The sequence below is a fragment of the Colossoma macropomum genome, unplaced genomic scaffold (assembly GCF_904425465.1).
Source record: "Colossoma macropomum unplaced genomic scaffold, Colossoma_macropomum, whole genome shotgun sequence".
NCBI lineage: Eukaryota > Metazoa > Chordata > Actinopteri > Characiformes > Serrasalmidae > Colossoma > Colossoma macropomum.
In genome coordinates, this window is record NW_023494801.1 from 30,963,507 (window position 1) to 30,977,091 (window position 13,585).

General features: G+C 37.8%; 1 protein-coding gene across 1 annotated transcript; it reads left to right on the top strand.

Moving 5' to 3' along the window:
- Positions 1-11,475: 11,475 nt before the first annotated feature.
- LOC118821046 (histone H2A-like) lies at positions 11,476-12,152 on the top strand. Its single transcript, XM_036589454.1, has 2 exons — positions 11,476-11,495; positions 11,780-12,152. Exons 1-2 carry the CDS (start codon positions 11,476-11,478, stop codon positions 12,150-12,152), a joined length of 393 nt encoding a protein of 130 aa, XP_036445347.1.
- Positions 12,153-13,585: the final 1,433 nt, after the last annotated feature.

The window sequence follows — 13,585 nt, forward strand, 5'->3', positions numbered from 1 at the left end:
TGACAATAAAGCTGACTTGACTTGACTTGACTTGACTTGACTTGACTTGAAAAGTTCATTAAACCACAACTGGAGGGGTGCACCATGCAATATTTCTCTCAGGTTATAAGAAAGGTAAGCAAGAAGCTAGCAGTCATTTGAAAAGAGCTAAAATGAGAAGAAACAAGTTACATATTACACATTACACAGAGAACAATAGGCAGGTAATTGCACTGCAATCATCTCCATCTGCAAAACTCCTCTGCTCAAAAAAAGGAATAGAGATTGACATTTAAAATTTGCACAGAAGCATTTGGACCCATTAGAACACCTTTGGAACAGTGTATTCTGCTCAGAACAAACAACTCTGCTCATCATGTTTGGAGAAAAAAGGGTAGCATGCATGATCCCCAAAAACACCTTACCCACAATGAAGTATGAAGGTGGGAACATCATTATATGGGGCTGCTTCTCCACAAACAGTACTTCAGCATTATGGATCCTTTCCTCATCAAAGGAAACATGAATGGAGCGATGTACTGGGACATATTAAAGTAGAATTTATTCTCATTGGGCAAGGAAGGGGTGAAGGTAGTTCAACAAAATAATGACCCCAAACAAACATTTTTATTCAAAAGCTGTCTTTTTTTAATGATTATGAATACATACTTTCTTGTTCATATTTATAAGTAGAAAGTTATAAGGCATTATATATATAAATTTGAATTGGATATATGAATTGGAAGTATATTAAATAACAAAAAAACAAAAGTGTCTGAATGCTTGTTGAAGATATATATATAGATATATACTTGGATCAAATAATAACAACAGAGGAGCCAAGAAAAACGCTGTGGATTGGCTCTTGGCAGAACAAGAATGAAGGAGCTTGAAAAAAATGCAAAAGATGTGTAAAAGATGTGTCCTTGCAAATAAAGATCAGAATTGTCCAGTGTGGCCACCTCTCATGTAAAGCCCACAAAAACAGCCAAACAAAAGAATTGCTGAGACACAATTTGCACAAAACATTGGCTTTGTTTACTTCGTTTGCTTACATAGGTCTGGGCGGGCTTAAATAAGATCTTTTGTAACCAGCCTCTAGAGGGCATCAAAAACATTTCATTTTTCAACTGCTGTCATGTTGTCCACTTATGCACAGTTGCAGTTCTATTTATTTAACTTCTAACAATAGCTTTTTTGTGAAAAACACTGTAACTCTACTATTCCCTAGAGCATGTCCCAGTGGATAGCTACACATATTTAAGAGGGTGGAAATGGCTGCTGGGATGTGGTGGAGCTGTAGTCACAGTTGTAAGTCTCTTCACAGCTGCACTGTGCTTCAAAAGGTAAATGCCATTTTACACAATGTTAAGAGTTTGGTGGTTTTGCTTTTTAGATTTTATGTAATCTCTTCCAAATCTTCACTTTTGTGAAACAGCTCCTAAATTTGAATATATATCAGTTGCTTATGAGTCATTCTATAATTCTGGGTACATTTCATGTCCATGGAATATATCTTTGGTGCATTTTCTTAAATATATACATTTAATCTTTAGCAAAATACATGATTACACCAAATCATATGATTACATCTTGAATCAAAAATTGAAATGGAAACAATTCCAAAGGTACCACATGCTACATAGATCTGGGCTACCATATGGAATATGGGCCCCAAATGTAAAAAATGTCAACAGTAGGAAAATACACTTTCAGTAGGAAAGTGTGTCCTCTCTTTTCTATGTACTGTTATTTGGATAGATTTAACTGTTTATTAACATGAGAATAAAAAAGGGGTCCCTAAGTGACACAACCATCTAAGTGTTGACCCTAGTGTGAGGATACTATGAGTCCGGGAGGTCCTCCCTCTCCCCCGATCACTCAGTGTGATGCTAACCAACATAAGCATCTGTTAGCTAATGCAATGGAATTGGCAGTTTGCCTTCTCTTCCAAGTGTGTTGTGCTATCCAAGACATTACTTTAGCAGCGGTTTGATGCGGTTGTGCTTCACACGTCTTGGGGAAAGCATGTGCTAGCCTTCACCCTCCTGACTTGGTAGAATCACATGATGGACGGAGACCTAGCCAGTGGGTGTAACTGGCCATGACCAAACTGGAGCGAGAACTGGGTAAAAATCCAAAGAAAATGAATAATAAAAAAAAAAAAACAATGATACTGATGAAAAAATATAGCAAAGATATATCGCAAAGACATAAAGGGTACCAATAATTATATAATAATTACATGAAGTACATGATAATATGTAAACTTAAACTCCTTTCAAATTCCAATATCTAACCAGGAAGTGTGAATGCAAGCCGGTGTCGAAATCCCAGGAAGACTGGGATGAGACCTAGTTCGTTTCTTCGGTAATTTTAGAGATGATCATGTATGAACAAAAGTCAGTGCAATGCATTATCAGTGAAGAGGATGATGTCTTAATTATGATAAAGTTTAGCATCCTTGGTCAAATTCCACACTTTGTTGATTTTCTACTTGAAAATAAGTCAACACATCCTCTACAGGGAATGAACGTAAATAGAGCACAGTTTTGATTTATTTGCTGAGTAATGAAAACATTCAATATAAAATGTGCTATAACTTTTACACAGGCCACATTTTATGCTTTATTTTCCCCCAATATGTTAAATTCAGCAAATACACAGTAATTCTGCATTCGAGTGTGCAGAGTTGTGTTCTTTGTAGAGGATGTTAGTTCAGTGACCTTCAGTCAGCAGCTATTGTTTGTTTTTTGCAGCTGTGAATTTGTGGTGTTAAAGTTCACTTAGATGAACTTGACATGAAGCGCTACTACAAGAAAATTCATTTTTTGCATTTCTGTGAATCACTGTGCAGTCTCAACTAGGCAACCGCTGCTTGGGGGCTATAAGTTTACATTAGGCAAAGCTTGAACATTTACAATAAAGTTACAGCATTAATGCCCTGCATTTTGAATGTGAAAAAGAAAGGAACTTAGAAATTAGACACACCTTTATACTGATTCATATGATTCTGTTTTTATAGGTGCAGAACGGCATTCATGCAGGTACAGTATTTCATACCACTCATTCAACTCATTTAGTCTTTCACTATATCTGCTTTTGTGCATTATAAGAACATCAACAAATGAAATTACAGTGGATAGTGACTGTGTTTCTAAATATTGTAATATAGGTATAGGGATGCACTGATATGGGAATTGCAGGCCAGTGCTGATATTTTATAACAAATCTGCTGATCCTGATACTGTTTTGTTTATGTTGAGTTTAGAAAAAGTCTGATGTCTGCAAATATTCTCATACATTTTAAAACTAAAGTAGATAGTTGTTGTTTTGTTGTATTTAGGCTCATAAATGCTTTTAAAAAATTGTTCATGTTTTTGTGAAAGTGGAACTATGGTGAGTTTTAGGGATTACCAACGACAAAATACATCTTAGGATGGCCACAGTTCAAAAAGGTTGAGGCATGCTATTCTACTGTGTGCCGTCCTCCCGAGATGATCAATAAGGTTAGAAGCTAATATTACTAAATTTGGTGTAAAAACTACCTAAAAATGCTACCTAAATGCAATTTGTTTACAAACAAATTTTCAATTCTTGTATATTACTTTTTAATGTCAGAAGTGACAATTTAGTGAAGGAACAACTATCATGAGGTAAAAAATTGCTCAGAATGTAGCATGATGACATAGATAGCTAAGCTAACAATAATGAGGTAAACACGTGACTAGTGTTACTTATAAAGTTACAGTTAGGTACAACACTGATTACAAACCTATTGTATCTGGCCCTTTGCTGATTTATGCTGAAGTCTGCTTTCTTGTGGAGAAGTAGAAGAGGAGCATAAACAAACTAGCCTGCAAACAAATGAAGCCAAACTCTTTTCAGCAGACAAATCTGCAGCTGGGTTAAAATGGCTGTGTTGTGTTTTTTTCTGTATTAGCCTAAATGGTCACCCTACAGTATGACCTAATATACTCAACTTCAGTACATAACTTTATCTGCCAAATCTTAACATCTAGCCAATGCAGATTTTTTAAAGCAAATATCTGCTCTTACCGATATGATTTTAATATCATTGTGCATCCCTAACAATTAGCCCTGTATAACTAAATTTAGTGCAGTGTTGTATGTGAAACTTGTGAAACTGAAAAGTACAAAAACTATGAAAATTTGACTTTGCTATTTATTTAACCAAAAAAAAGAGGAAAAAGTTAGCCATATGCCCTAACAGCTGGTATTTACCCCTTTGTCTGTACCATCTACCAGTCTTTGACATTGACCGGGAGAACATTTTTCTCACTCCTCCATGCAGAATTCTTTCAGCTGTGTGATGTTTGAGGGGTTTCTTACATGCACAGCCCATTTCAAATAACCCCACAATATCTCAATAGGATTAAGATCTTGGCTTTGACTTGGCCATTCCTTGGTGGATTTACTGCAATGTTTTGGGTCATTGTCATGTTTCATGGTCCACCTCTGCTTTAACTTCAGTTTTTGAATAGATAGTTCATTCATAGTGGATACCTTGATGGAGAGCTTGCCATGCAGCAAAGCAGCCCCAAACCATGACATTTCCACAGCTGGTAAGGTTCTTGTGCTCAAATGCTGTGTTTGGTTTGTGCCAAACATGTTCTCTGTTACTGTGCCTAATTTAACTTTGGATTCATCTATCCAAAGCACATTGTTCCAGAAGCCCTGGTCTTTGTCTAGATGTTCTCTAGCAAGCTTTATGCCCTGATGGTTTTTTTTTTTACATCAAGGGTTTCCTCCTTGCACATCTCCCATGAAATTCAAACTTGTGTAGTCTCTTTCTGATGGTAGATACTTTCATATCAACTGTGGCAAGAGCTACCTGTGGGTCTCCTGATGACACTTTAGGATTATTGGAGACTTCTTTGCGCATCTTGCAGTCTGCTCTTGGGTTAAACTTGCTTGATGGCCTGACCTGGCCATGCTGGCAGTTGTTCTAAATGTTCTCCAATTAAATTATTAAATTATTAGTAAATTATTTTCTAAACACTGGAATGGCTAATTTCTAATTATTTCAAGATCTTTTTAAATCTCTTGCCAGTCTCACATGCATCTACAACCTTCTTTCTGAAGGCCGCAGAGAGCTTTTTTGGATCTTGCTATGGTGATACCACTTCAACAATCAAGCTAAACTAAATGTCTGAAGATTAAAGACAGGCTCTTTCAAAATCCTTTTAAAGATGTTCTAATCATTTGCAGCTTGTGTGGTGCACCTGATTCTAATTTAAGACATTTTAAGTAGTAAAAAATGAGGTGTCATAACTTTTTCCTCATGAGAAAATTGTATTTTGCAATTGCAAATTTGCATCATACTTTTGCCATATGGGTCACACAACAAATAGCAAAACACGAGAACCAGGTATTGATAGTAATGCTGTTTTAGTTGCTTGACAATCACAGAGATAATTAAATACTAAAGCATGTTAAAAACAGAGGAAAAAGTCAGTTCCCGTTTGCTTTGTTTTAAAGATTTGAAAGTTTTTAAAACTAACAAAACCTGTTCCTATATAGGACTTGAATGTTGGCGAGAATCACATTTATGCAAATTTTGACCAGGACACCAAGACAAAAGGTTGCTCTCACTTAACTGAGCTCCAACAAGAAAGCAAGAAGTTGAATGATGGCATATACAGTAATGTGACTGTATCACAGTTGAAATCCAACTTACAAAACATTTATGCAAATTCTCCTGTTTAGTCCAAAAACATTTGTAATAACTGCAACCAAGCTGTATGGAAATGATTTGAAGATGGAAAAGGGCTTTGATTCTGCAAGTAATTATTTAAGTGATAGTAGTAAAATGTTATTGTTTAATTTTGAAACATGCTACATAGCAGATGCAATATGTTTTTAAGTTGAGTTATTACCTTTATTTGGCTATAGTATTAAAATGCCTGCTCACTTATTATTACAATATCACAATACTTACCTATTTAATTAGATTGTGAGTTACATAATTAATTCAACTTAATTAATTAAACTTATACACTGCATCAACAGGTATAAGTCTGTTTTCTGTTTTGATGTCAGGAAATAACAAAAACAAGGCAAAAATGCTAAAGGGTGTTTTTCTTTCAGCAAGACAACTGTACATACAACAACCTTTTCAATAAATTGAAATCAAAATAAACGATCTAATTTTCTACTTTAAAACACGTGGTATTGATTTAAAGTTTAAAATCTGCACTTTAGATTGAATTTCTGAGGTTTTCTATGACCTGTGTGAGAAATTGAGAAAATCTTGTTGACGATAACTAAGATTTCTAAGGGTGTGATGCAAAAAACCCTCCTCAAGTATTCAGCCTGTTCTTTTCCTGAGCTCTGTTAGAATGTTCATAGTTGTTTTGCTTTGTGTTTCATAGAAATTCTTAGCCCTGGCTATTGCTCCTGAAGTGGGAAATGTAAAGGTCACTTCTTCAGAGAAAACATGGGGAATGCAAATCTGTGTAACATTAATATGTGTAAAGTTAATGTGTAATATTAATATGCAATATGTTTCATTCATTTTTTTTTTTATTTTGCAATATAAAGTAATCAAAAATAACCTGGAACGCTTTTTTTTTCAAGTTACCAGTTTAGTAACACAAAGCTTTGTTTCTGACGTAGATGATATGCAAAAAGATACAAAGGTAAAGTGTGGTAAAGTGAAAACAATCAATCAATAAATAGATTAAAACATTAAATAGAGCTAAAACATTACTACCAAATCAAATGTTTGCTTGAAAAAATAAAGTCAGGTTTAAAGAAGTGTTTTTTTATATTTTAACAGTTAGAAAGGAGGAAGGAAGATGTGCTAGCCATCATATTCACAGATTTGTAGGGACCACAGTTAGCGAGACATCTGCTTTAAAGAGAATGCTCTGTACACTGGATTAAAATGGAGCTAAAAAGAATTATAATAAAAGCTAGACTGGTAAAATAAATTTTATGTGATGTGGATTTGTGGAATGAGAAAAGACCTAATAACTGTGGTGAAAATATATTGCTATTCAGCTTATTTTTCAAGAGAACACTGTATATCAAGATTATGTCTAAGATATCCAGTTGGGAGAGGAAGTCTCAATGAAAGTACACAAGAACAGGAATCTTATAGGCATGCAGTGTTTCAAAACACATTGTGGCTTCATAAAGACTTTAAATAGCTTAGCTGTTATTTTTAAAATCATGATAATAATAATTATAATAATCATAATAATGAGGCCATATTTAAGAGGGGGTGAATTTTCTAACAGGTGGACTGCCTAAAAAGGCATCACCCTATAACTTTCTTTCTGCTGACATAACTATGATATGTTTTTAATCACACATATTAGGGACCAATATGTGACACCTGTATAAGTATCATAGATGTAATAATAATGTAGCCAGATTGAAAAGGGGGTGCATTTCCTGGCAGGTGGACTGCCTTAAAAAGCATCATTGTATAATTTTCTTTCTGTTGACACAACTATGAAAATTTTTCATCACACATATTTGTGACCAACATGTGAGACTTAGGAAAGTTTCACAGATACAACAGATCTAACAGATGATTCTTTTCCTGACAGGTGGACTCTTGTAACCTTTTTTATGTATAGAACTATGAAATATTTTATTAAATCATGCTTAGGGTCAGGGTGTGTTTTCTGCAATAATTTTTCAGGGATGTACCACCAATTTAGCCAAAATTAGTATCTTCTGGCCAGGGGTCTTATACAAAACCAATTCCCAAAAAGTTGGGATGGTGTAAAATGTAACTAAATGTAAATAAAAACAGAATGCAATGATTTGCAAATCTCACAGACCCATATTTTATTCACAATAGAACATAGAACACACATCAGATGTTGAACGTGAGACATTTTACCATATCATGAAAAACATTAACTCTTTAATAAAATGATGGCAGCAATGCATCGTACTCTATGTCGTAGAATAGGCATGCAGTGGTGTATGTAGGCTACATTAAACTTTTGTATTATTATTTACGAGTCACTGTAGTTTAGAAGAACATCTGGGGTATATCCATTCTGTAAAACAGCGAATCATTTTGTTATTGATGGAAATAGAAGTGATCTTTTGCAAGTTCTTCAAGGCAATATAGGAGAAATAAAAGCCGATTGCCTCCGCTTTCGAGCAAAACACTTTGCGCGCGCGCTCCGAGAGAGGGTGCATCTCGTGGCAGGGGTGCCGAATTCGGCACAACACCAGTCGTCTTGGTCACGGCATTCTTGGACGCCTTCTTTGGTGCAGACTTCGCTGGCTCAGGCATTGCTCTCCCCTGCGAATAAAACTGAAGAATGTAGGGTGGGGTAGTGTAGGGCACCCGCCTTATTTAGACTCCGAAATTCAAATGACCAAGCTCCGCCGTTCCGAATGCTGTCAAACAATCATTGGATAACAAACAACGACTCGCTTGGTGAATAACTCCCAGCTCTCGCCCAACCCTAACCCCTCTTCCTCCTTCTCTTGCTCTTCCTCTCCTCCCCCCGTCTAAAGACTTTCCCTTTGTTAACTAAATTTCCAGCGTATTCTTAACTACTGCGTGTCTTATAAAATACATTTATTCTATCAGGCTTAGTCCAAAGATATAATTTTTTTGGCTTTCATCATTCCATATACACACACACACGAATGCAAGCTATATACTCATCAACTCACAAAAGTGCATGAAATAAAATGATGGTATAATTTTAAGTACCCTTGCGAACCGTCAAGCTACCTTAAGTCCGGCGTTTTCATTACTACTGAATGGGGCATACGGAAAAGAATGTGTAGGTGAAAAAATACATGAAAAAACAATTTTTGATAACATACAAATCTGAACTATATTTATTCTAGATGTATAACTTAAGTCTTAGTTTTTACATTTATGTACCTCTTCTTTAATGACCTTCTTTTTCTGTCCAATTATAATTAACACAACCTTCATTATCTATATGAATTCCTAAGACTTAAGTGCTGAGTTTCTGGTACGTCTACAATAAATTTATTTTCAAAGTCTCCAAACACATTCAAATTTTCACACATTTTGACATGTTCTGCTCCTAACTTCTCAATACGAATTAAATCAATATATTTATTTCTCTTTTCAATTTTATAAAGACTGTTATGTCATCTAAAAGAAATTACAACTTTGCTTTCTTTTAGTCTTAGTAAACATTCAGCGTTCCTTAGTTTAGTAATCAAAGAACATATTGCCAAGATACAAAGAGCAGCACTCAGTGGATAATCTTGTTTGATGTCTCTCATGATCTTAAAAGTGGCTGTCAAATGTCTATTTACCTTGATCTGCATATTTGATTTTGCAAACACATGAACATCTTTAGAAAAATCATCCGGAAAGTTACACATTCTGAAAACTTTGAATAAACAATTTCTAGACACATAACAAAAGTAAATCAAGGGCAACCATGTAAGAACTTTCTTCACTCTCAAACACCAATTCCCTCAGCATGTTCAGATTGTCCCACATTACTCTGTCTTTAATGCCACATGTTTGTTTTCTCAATATAATTGAGTCTAAAATATCACTCAATCTATTCATTATAACCTTTGCAAATATCTTGAAGTCAACATTCAATAATGTGCCTCAAGTTATTAATTTTGATAACATCTCCCTTTTTATATAGTAAGGACAAAACACCATCATAAAATGTGTCATACATAAAACCCCTTTATACACCTCCATTAAACACCCATGTTAATACATTTGACACATCAAAAATACATGAGTGACAAATTTCAGAGGGAAAACCATCTCTTCTGGGAGTTTTTTTCAAATGTAACCGTTTAACAGCAGACACTACCTAAGGAGATTTTACCAGTTTCTGTCTTCATCTTTATACAGTTCCTCACATCACTCTTCTATTGTGTTTCTTACTTCATTAGGTTCTGTGACTACTGTACCATTTTTTATCTTTAATACTGGTGATGAGACACTTTTGACTTGACACCAATTTGAATGTGTAGCCTTATTAAGGAATCATTATTTAAAACATCAACTCTGTTATGTCATTTTTTTTAAATAAATATATCGCTTCATTATAGATTTATACCTCTCATTCTTTTCTCGATTTATAATTTTCCTTTTATATCTCCAGAAATTTTTCTAGCTATCTCTTCTTATAATTCCATGCTTACAAATAGTTATTTTAAAATCTGTGTGTTCAATATCCAGTAATTTACTCTATCTTCATTTTTAAAATTTATTGTAGAAAGAATTGTTCAGTGATGTGAATCTACTAGTAACCTTGTCTTGTAAGATTTTACAACAAATCTATCGTTCACATAAATTCTATTGATTCTGGTTTTACTTTATCAAATCTTGTAAAGCCTATACTATCTGGATAGATGACTCTAAACATGTCATACTCTATCATAACTTGTTTCAAAGCTTTTCCTTTTCTGCCAACTCTGTTAGTTCTTGGGGCTATTTTTTTTTTTTCTTTTTCATCTGTAACTATTAAAATCACCACATACTATTACATAAAATCCAACACATGACAGTGTGTTAACAGTGTTTAACTTGGTTAAAAAGTAGAATTCTCAACTTTGTCCTGTCCTGTGAATAAATGTATTACTCTAATTTTCTTTCCAAATAAAAAAGATATCAATAAACATTAATCTTTCTGGAATGATTTCTCTTAACTGAATCACTAACATTTCTAGTATGAAATAATTTAATATTGAGCTACAGTTAAAGAATGTCAAAGTAAGCTTAGGGCCGGGCCTCAGACTTGCGATGGAGTAAGAGTGAGTGAACTGAGAGATCTGTAGCACTTGGAGCCATTTCCCACTAGGGTTACGAAGAAGTTAGGATAAAGCTTTTTAGAGTTAGATAGAGTATGGGGTTATGAAAAAAATAGGGTAAAGCTAATTAGGGTTAGAAGGAGTTTGGGGTTATTTCCCCACTAGTCAAGTCAAAGTGTATTTATATAGCGCTTTGTACGACGTCACATCATCAGCGTGTGCTTTACTCGCTCCAAGAGGGCTCGTTTTACCCATAGTCAACGGGGTGCTCGGCCGCTCGGAGTTCGCACACGCCCACGCCCACGCCCTCGCCCCGGCTCTCCTCGAACGCGCCGCAGAGCTCTCCGAAGGCTCACGCCGCCGTTTGCCACCGTTTTCTACCGATTATCGCGCCAAATACGCTGTCTCTCGCACGGAGCGGCGGCCGCGCGGCGCCCTTTTGAGAGCGCCTTGCGAAACGAGGCGTCGCTGCGCGCCCATTGCTGGACTCAGGACAAGTGGCAGAGCCTCTTTTAGAGGAACGAGTCGTTGGACGCCCGCCAAGCAGCGCCTTCGCTCATATTTTGCCCGATAAACGGCACGAGAAAACACAAGTGCACGCGCGTCAGTGAGACACTGCTGCACAGAAGAACGGTGGGCGGACCCTAGAGGTTGACGGTTGACGGCGCTCAAACGATTGGTTGTTGGAGGCCGTGGCACTTTAGCCAGTAGAAACGCAGCCGCTTTGGCTATATGAAGAGCGTTCGGAGACCGTACTCCTCATTTCAGTTGATTCGACGAGCTCGATTGAAACGCGAAATGAGTGGAAGAGGAGATCAAAAGACTGCTAACAACAGACACTCGAGGGAAGAAAAAGTTCCCCTGGACTCTGCTGGACTTTTAATCAATGCTACATCATTCTGAATGTAAATAATTGAACTGTGTAATACTGTGAATTGTAGAAATGTTGATAAATGTGCGTTATGTATTTTTGTACTCTGTATTTGAAAATGTGTTTGTATTGACATAATTCCTCAATAAAGTTTGTTATAAAAAGCAAAACCGGAGGTAAGGCTAGAGCTAAGGCCAAGACTCGCTCCTCCCGCGCCGGTCTGCAGTTCCCCGTGGGTCGTGTGCACAGGCTTCTGCGCAAAGGCAACTATGCCGAGCGCGTCGGAGCCGGCGCACCCGTCTACTTGGCCGCGGTGCTGGAGTATCTGACCGCCGAGATCCTCGAACTGGCTGGGAACGCCGCTCGCGACAACAAGAAGACCCGTATTATCCCTCGTCACCTACAGCTGGCTGTTCGTAACGACGAAGAGCTGAACAAACTGCTCGGAGGGGTGACCATCGCTCAGGGTGGCGTACTGCCCAACATTCAGGCTATTCTGCTACCGAAGAAAACCGAGAAAGCGGTCAAGACCAAGTAAATTAGCTCTTTCCTCTGATTTGAACGTAACCAAAAGGCTCTTTTAAGAGCCACCCACCTTTGCGATGAAAGTGCATATTTATTTTAACTTCATGTTCACGCACCCTTTCCCTTTGCCCCCGCCAAAAGAAGAAAACGCACATTTATCAACATTTCTACAATTCACAGTATTACACAGTTCAATTATTTACATTCAGAATGATGTAGCATTGATTAAAAGTCCAGCAGAGTCCAGGGGAACTTTTTCTTCCCGAGTGTCTGTTGTTAGCAGTCTTTTGATCTCCTCTTCCACTCATTTCGCGTTTCAATCGAGCTCGTCGAATCAAACTGAAATGAGGAGTACGGTCTCCGAACGCTCTTCATATAGCCAAAGCGGCTGCGTTTCTACTGGCTAAAGTGCCACGGCCTCCAACAACCAATCGTTTGAGCGCCGTCAACCGTCAACCTCTAGGGTCCGCCCACCGTTCTTCTGTGCAGCAGTGTCTCACTGACGCGCGTGCACTTGTGTTTTCTCGTGCCGTTTATCGGGCAAAATATGAGCGAAGGCGCTGCTTGGCGGGCGTCCAACGACTCGTTCCTCTAAAAGAGGCTCTGCCACTTGTCCTGAGTCCAGCAATGGGCGCGCAGCGACGCCTCGTTTCGCAAGGCGCTCTCAAAAGGGCGCCGCGCGGCCGCCGCTCCGTGCGAGAGACAGCGTATTTGGCGCGATAATCGGTAGAAAACAGTGGCAAACGGCGGCGTGAGCCTTCGGAGAGCTCTGCGGCGCGTTCGAGGAGAGCCGGGGCGAGGGCGTGGGCGAACTCCGAGCGGCCGAGCACCCCGTTGACTATGGGTAAAACGAGCCCTCTTGGAGCGAGTAAAGCACACGCTGATGATGTGACGTCGTACAAAGCGCTATATAAACACACTTTGACTTGACTAGTGGGGAAATAACCCCAAACTCCTTCTAACCCTAATTAGCTTCATCCTAACTTCTCCTTAACCCTAGTGTGAAATAATAACAAGCTCCTTTTAACCCTAATTAAGTTTACTCTGGCTTTTCCATAACCCTAGTGTTAAATAACCTCAAGCTCCTTCTAACCCTAATAAGCTTTACCCTGACTTCTCTTTAACCCTAGTGGGAAATAACCCAAGCTCCATCTAACCCTAATTTGCTTTATCCTAACTTCTTCTTAACCCTAGTGGGAAATGGCTCCAAGTGCTACAGATCTCAGTTCACTCACTCTTACTCCATCACAAGCCAGAGGCCCAGGCCGAAGCTTACGTTGACATTCTTTAACTGTAGCTCAATAGCTTCACCACACTTCTTCACCACAATCATAGGGCCTAGCTCTCAACCTACCATTACTTTCTCTGTCTGCACTGTAAGCCTGAGGCCTAGCTGGGATGCTCATACTGCTTACATTTACTACTTCAGAAGCCAAAGGCCTTGCC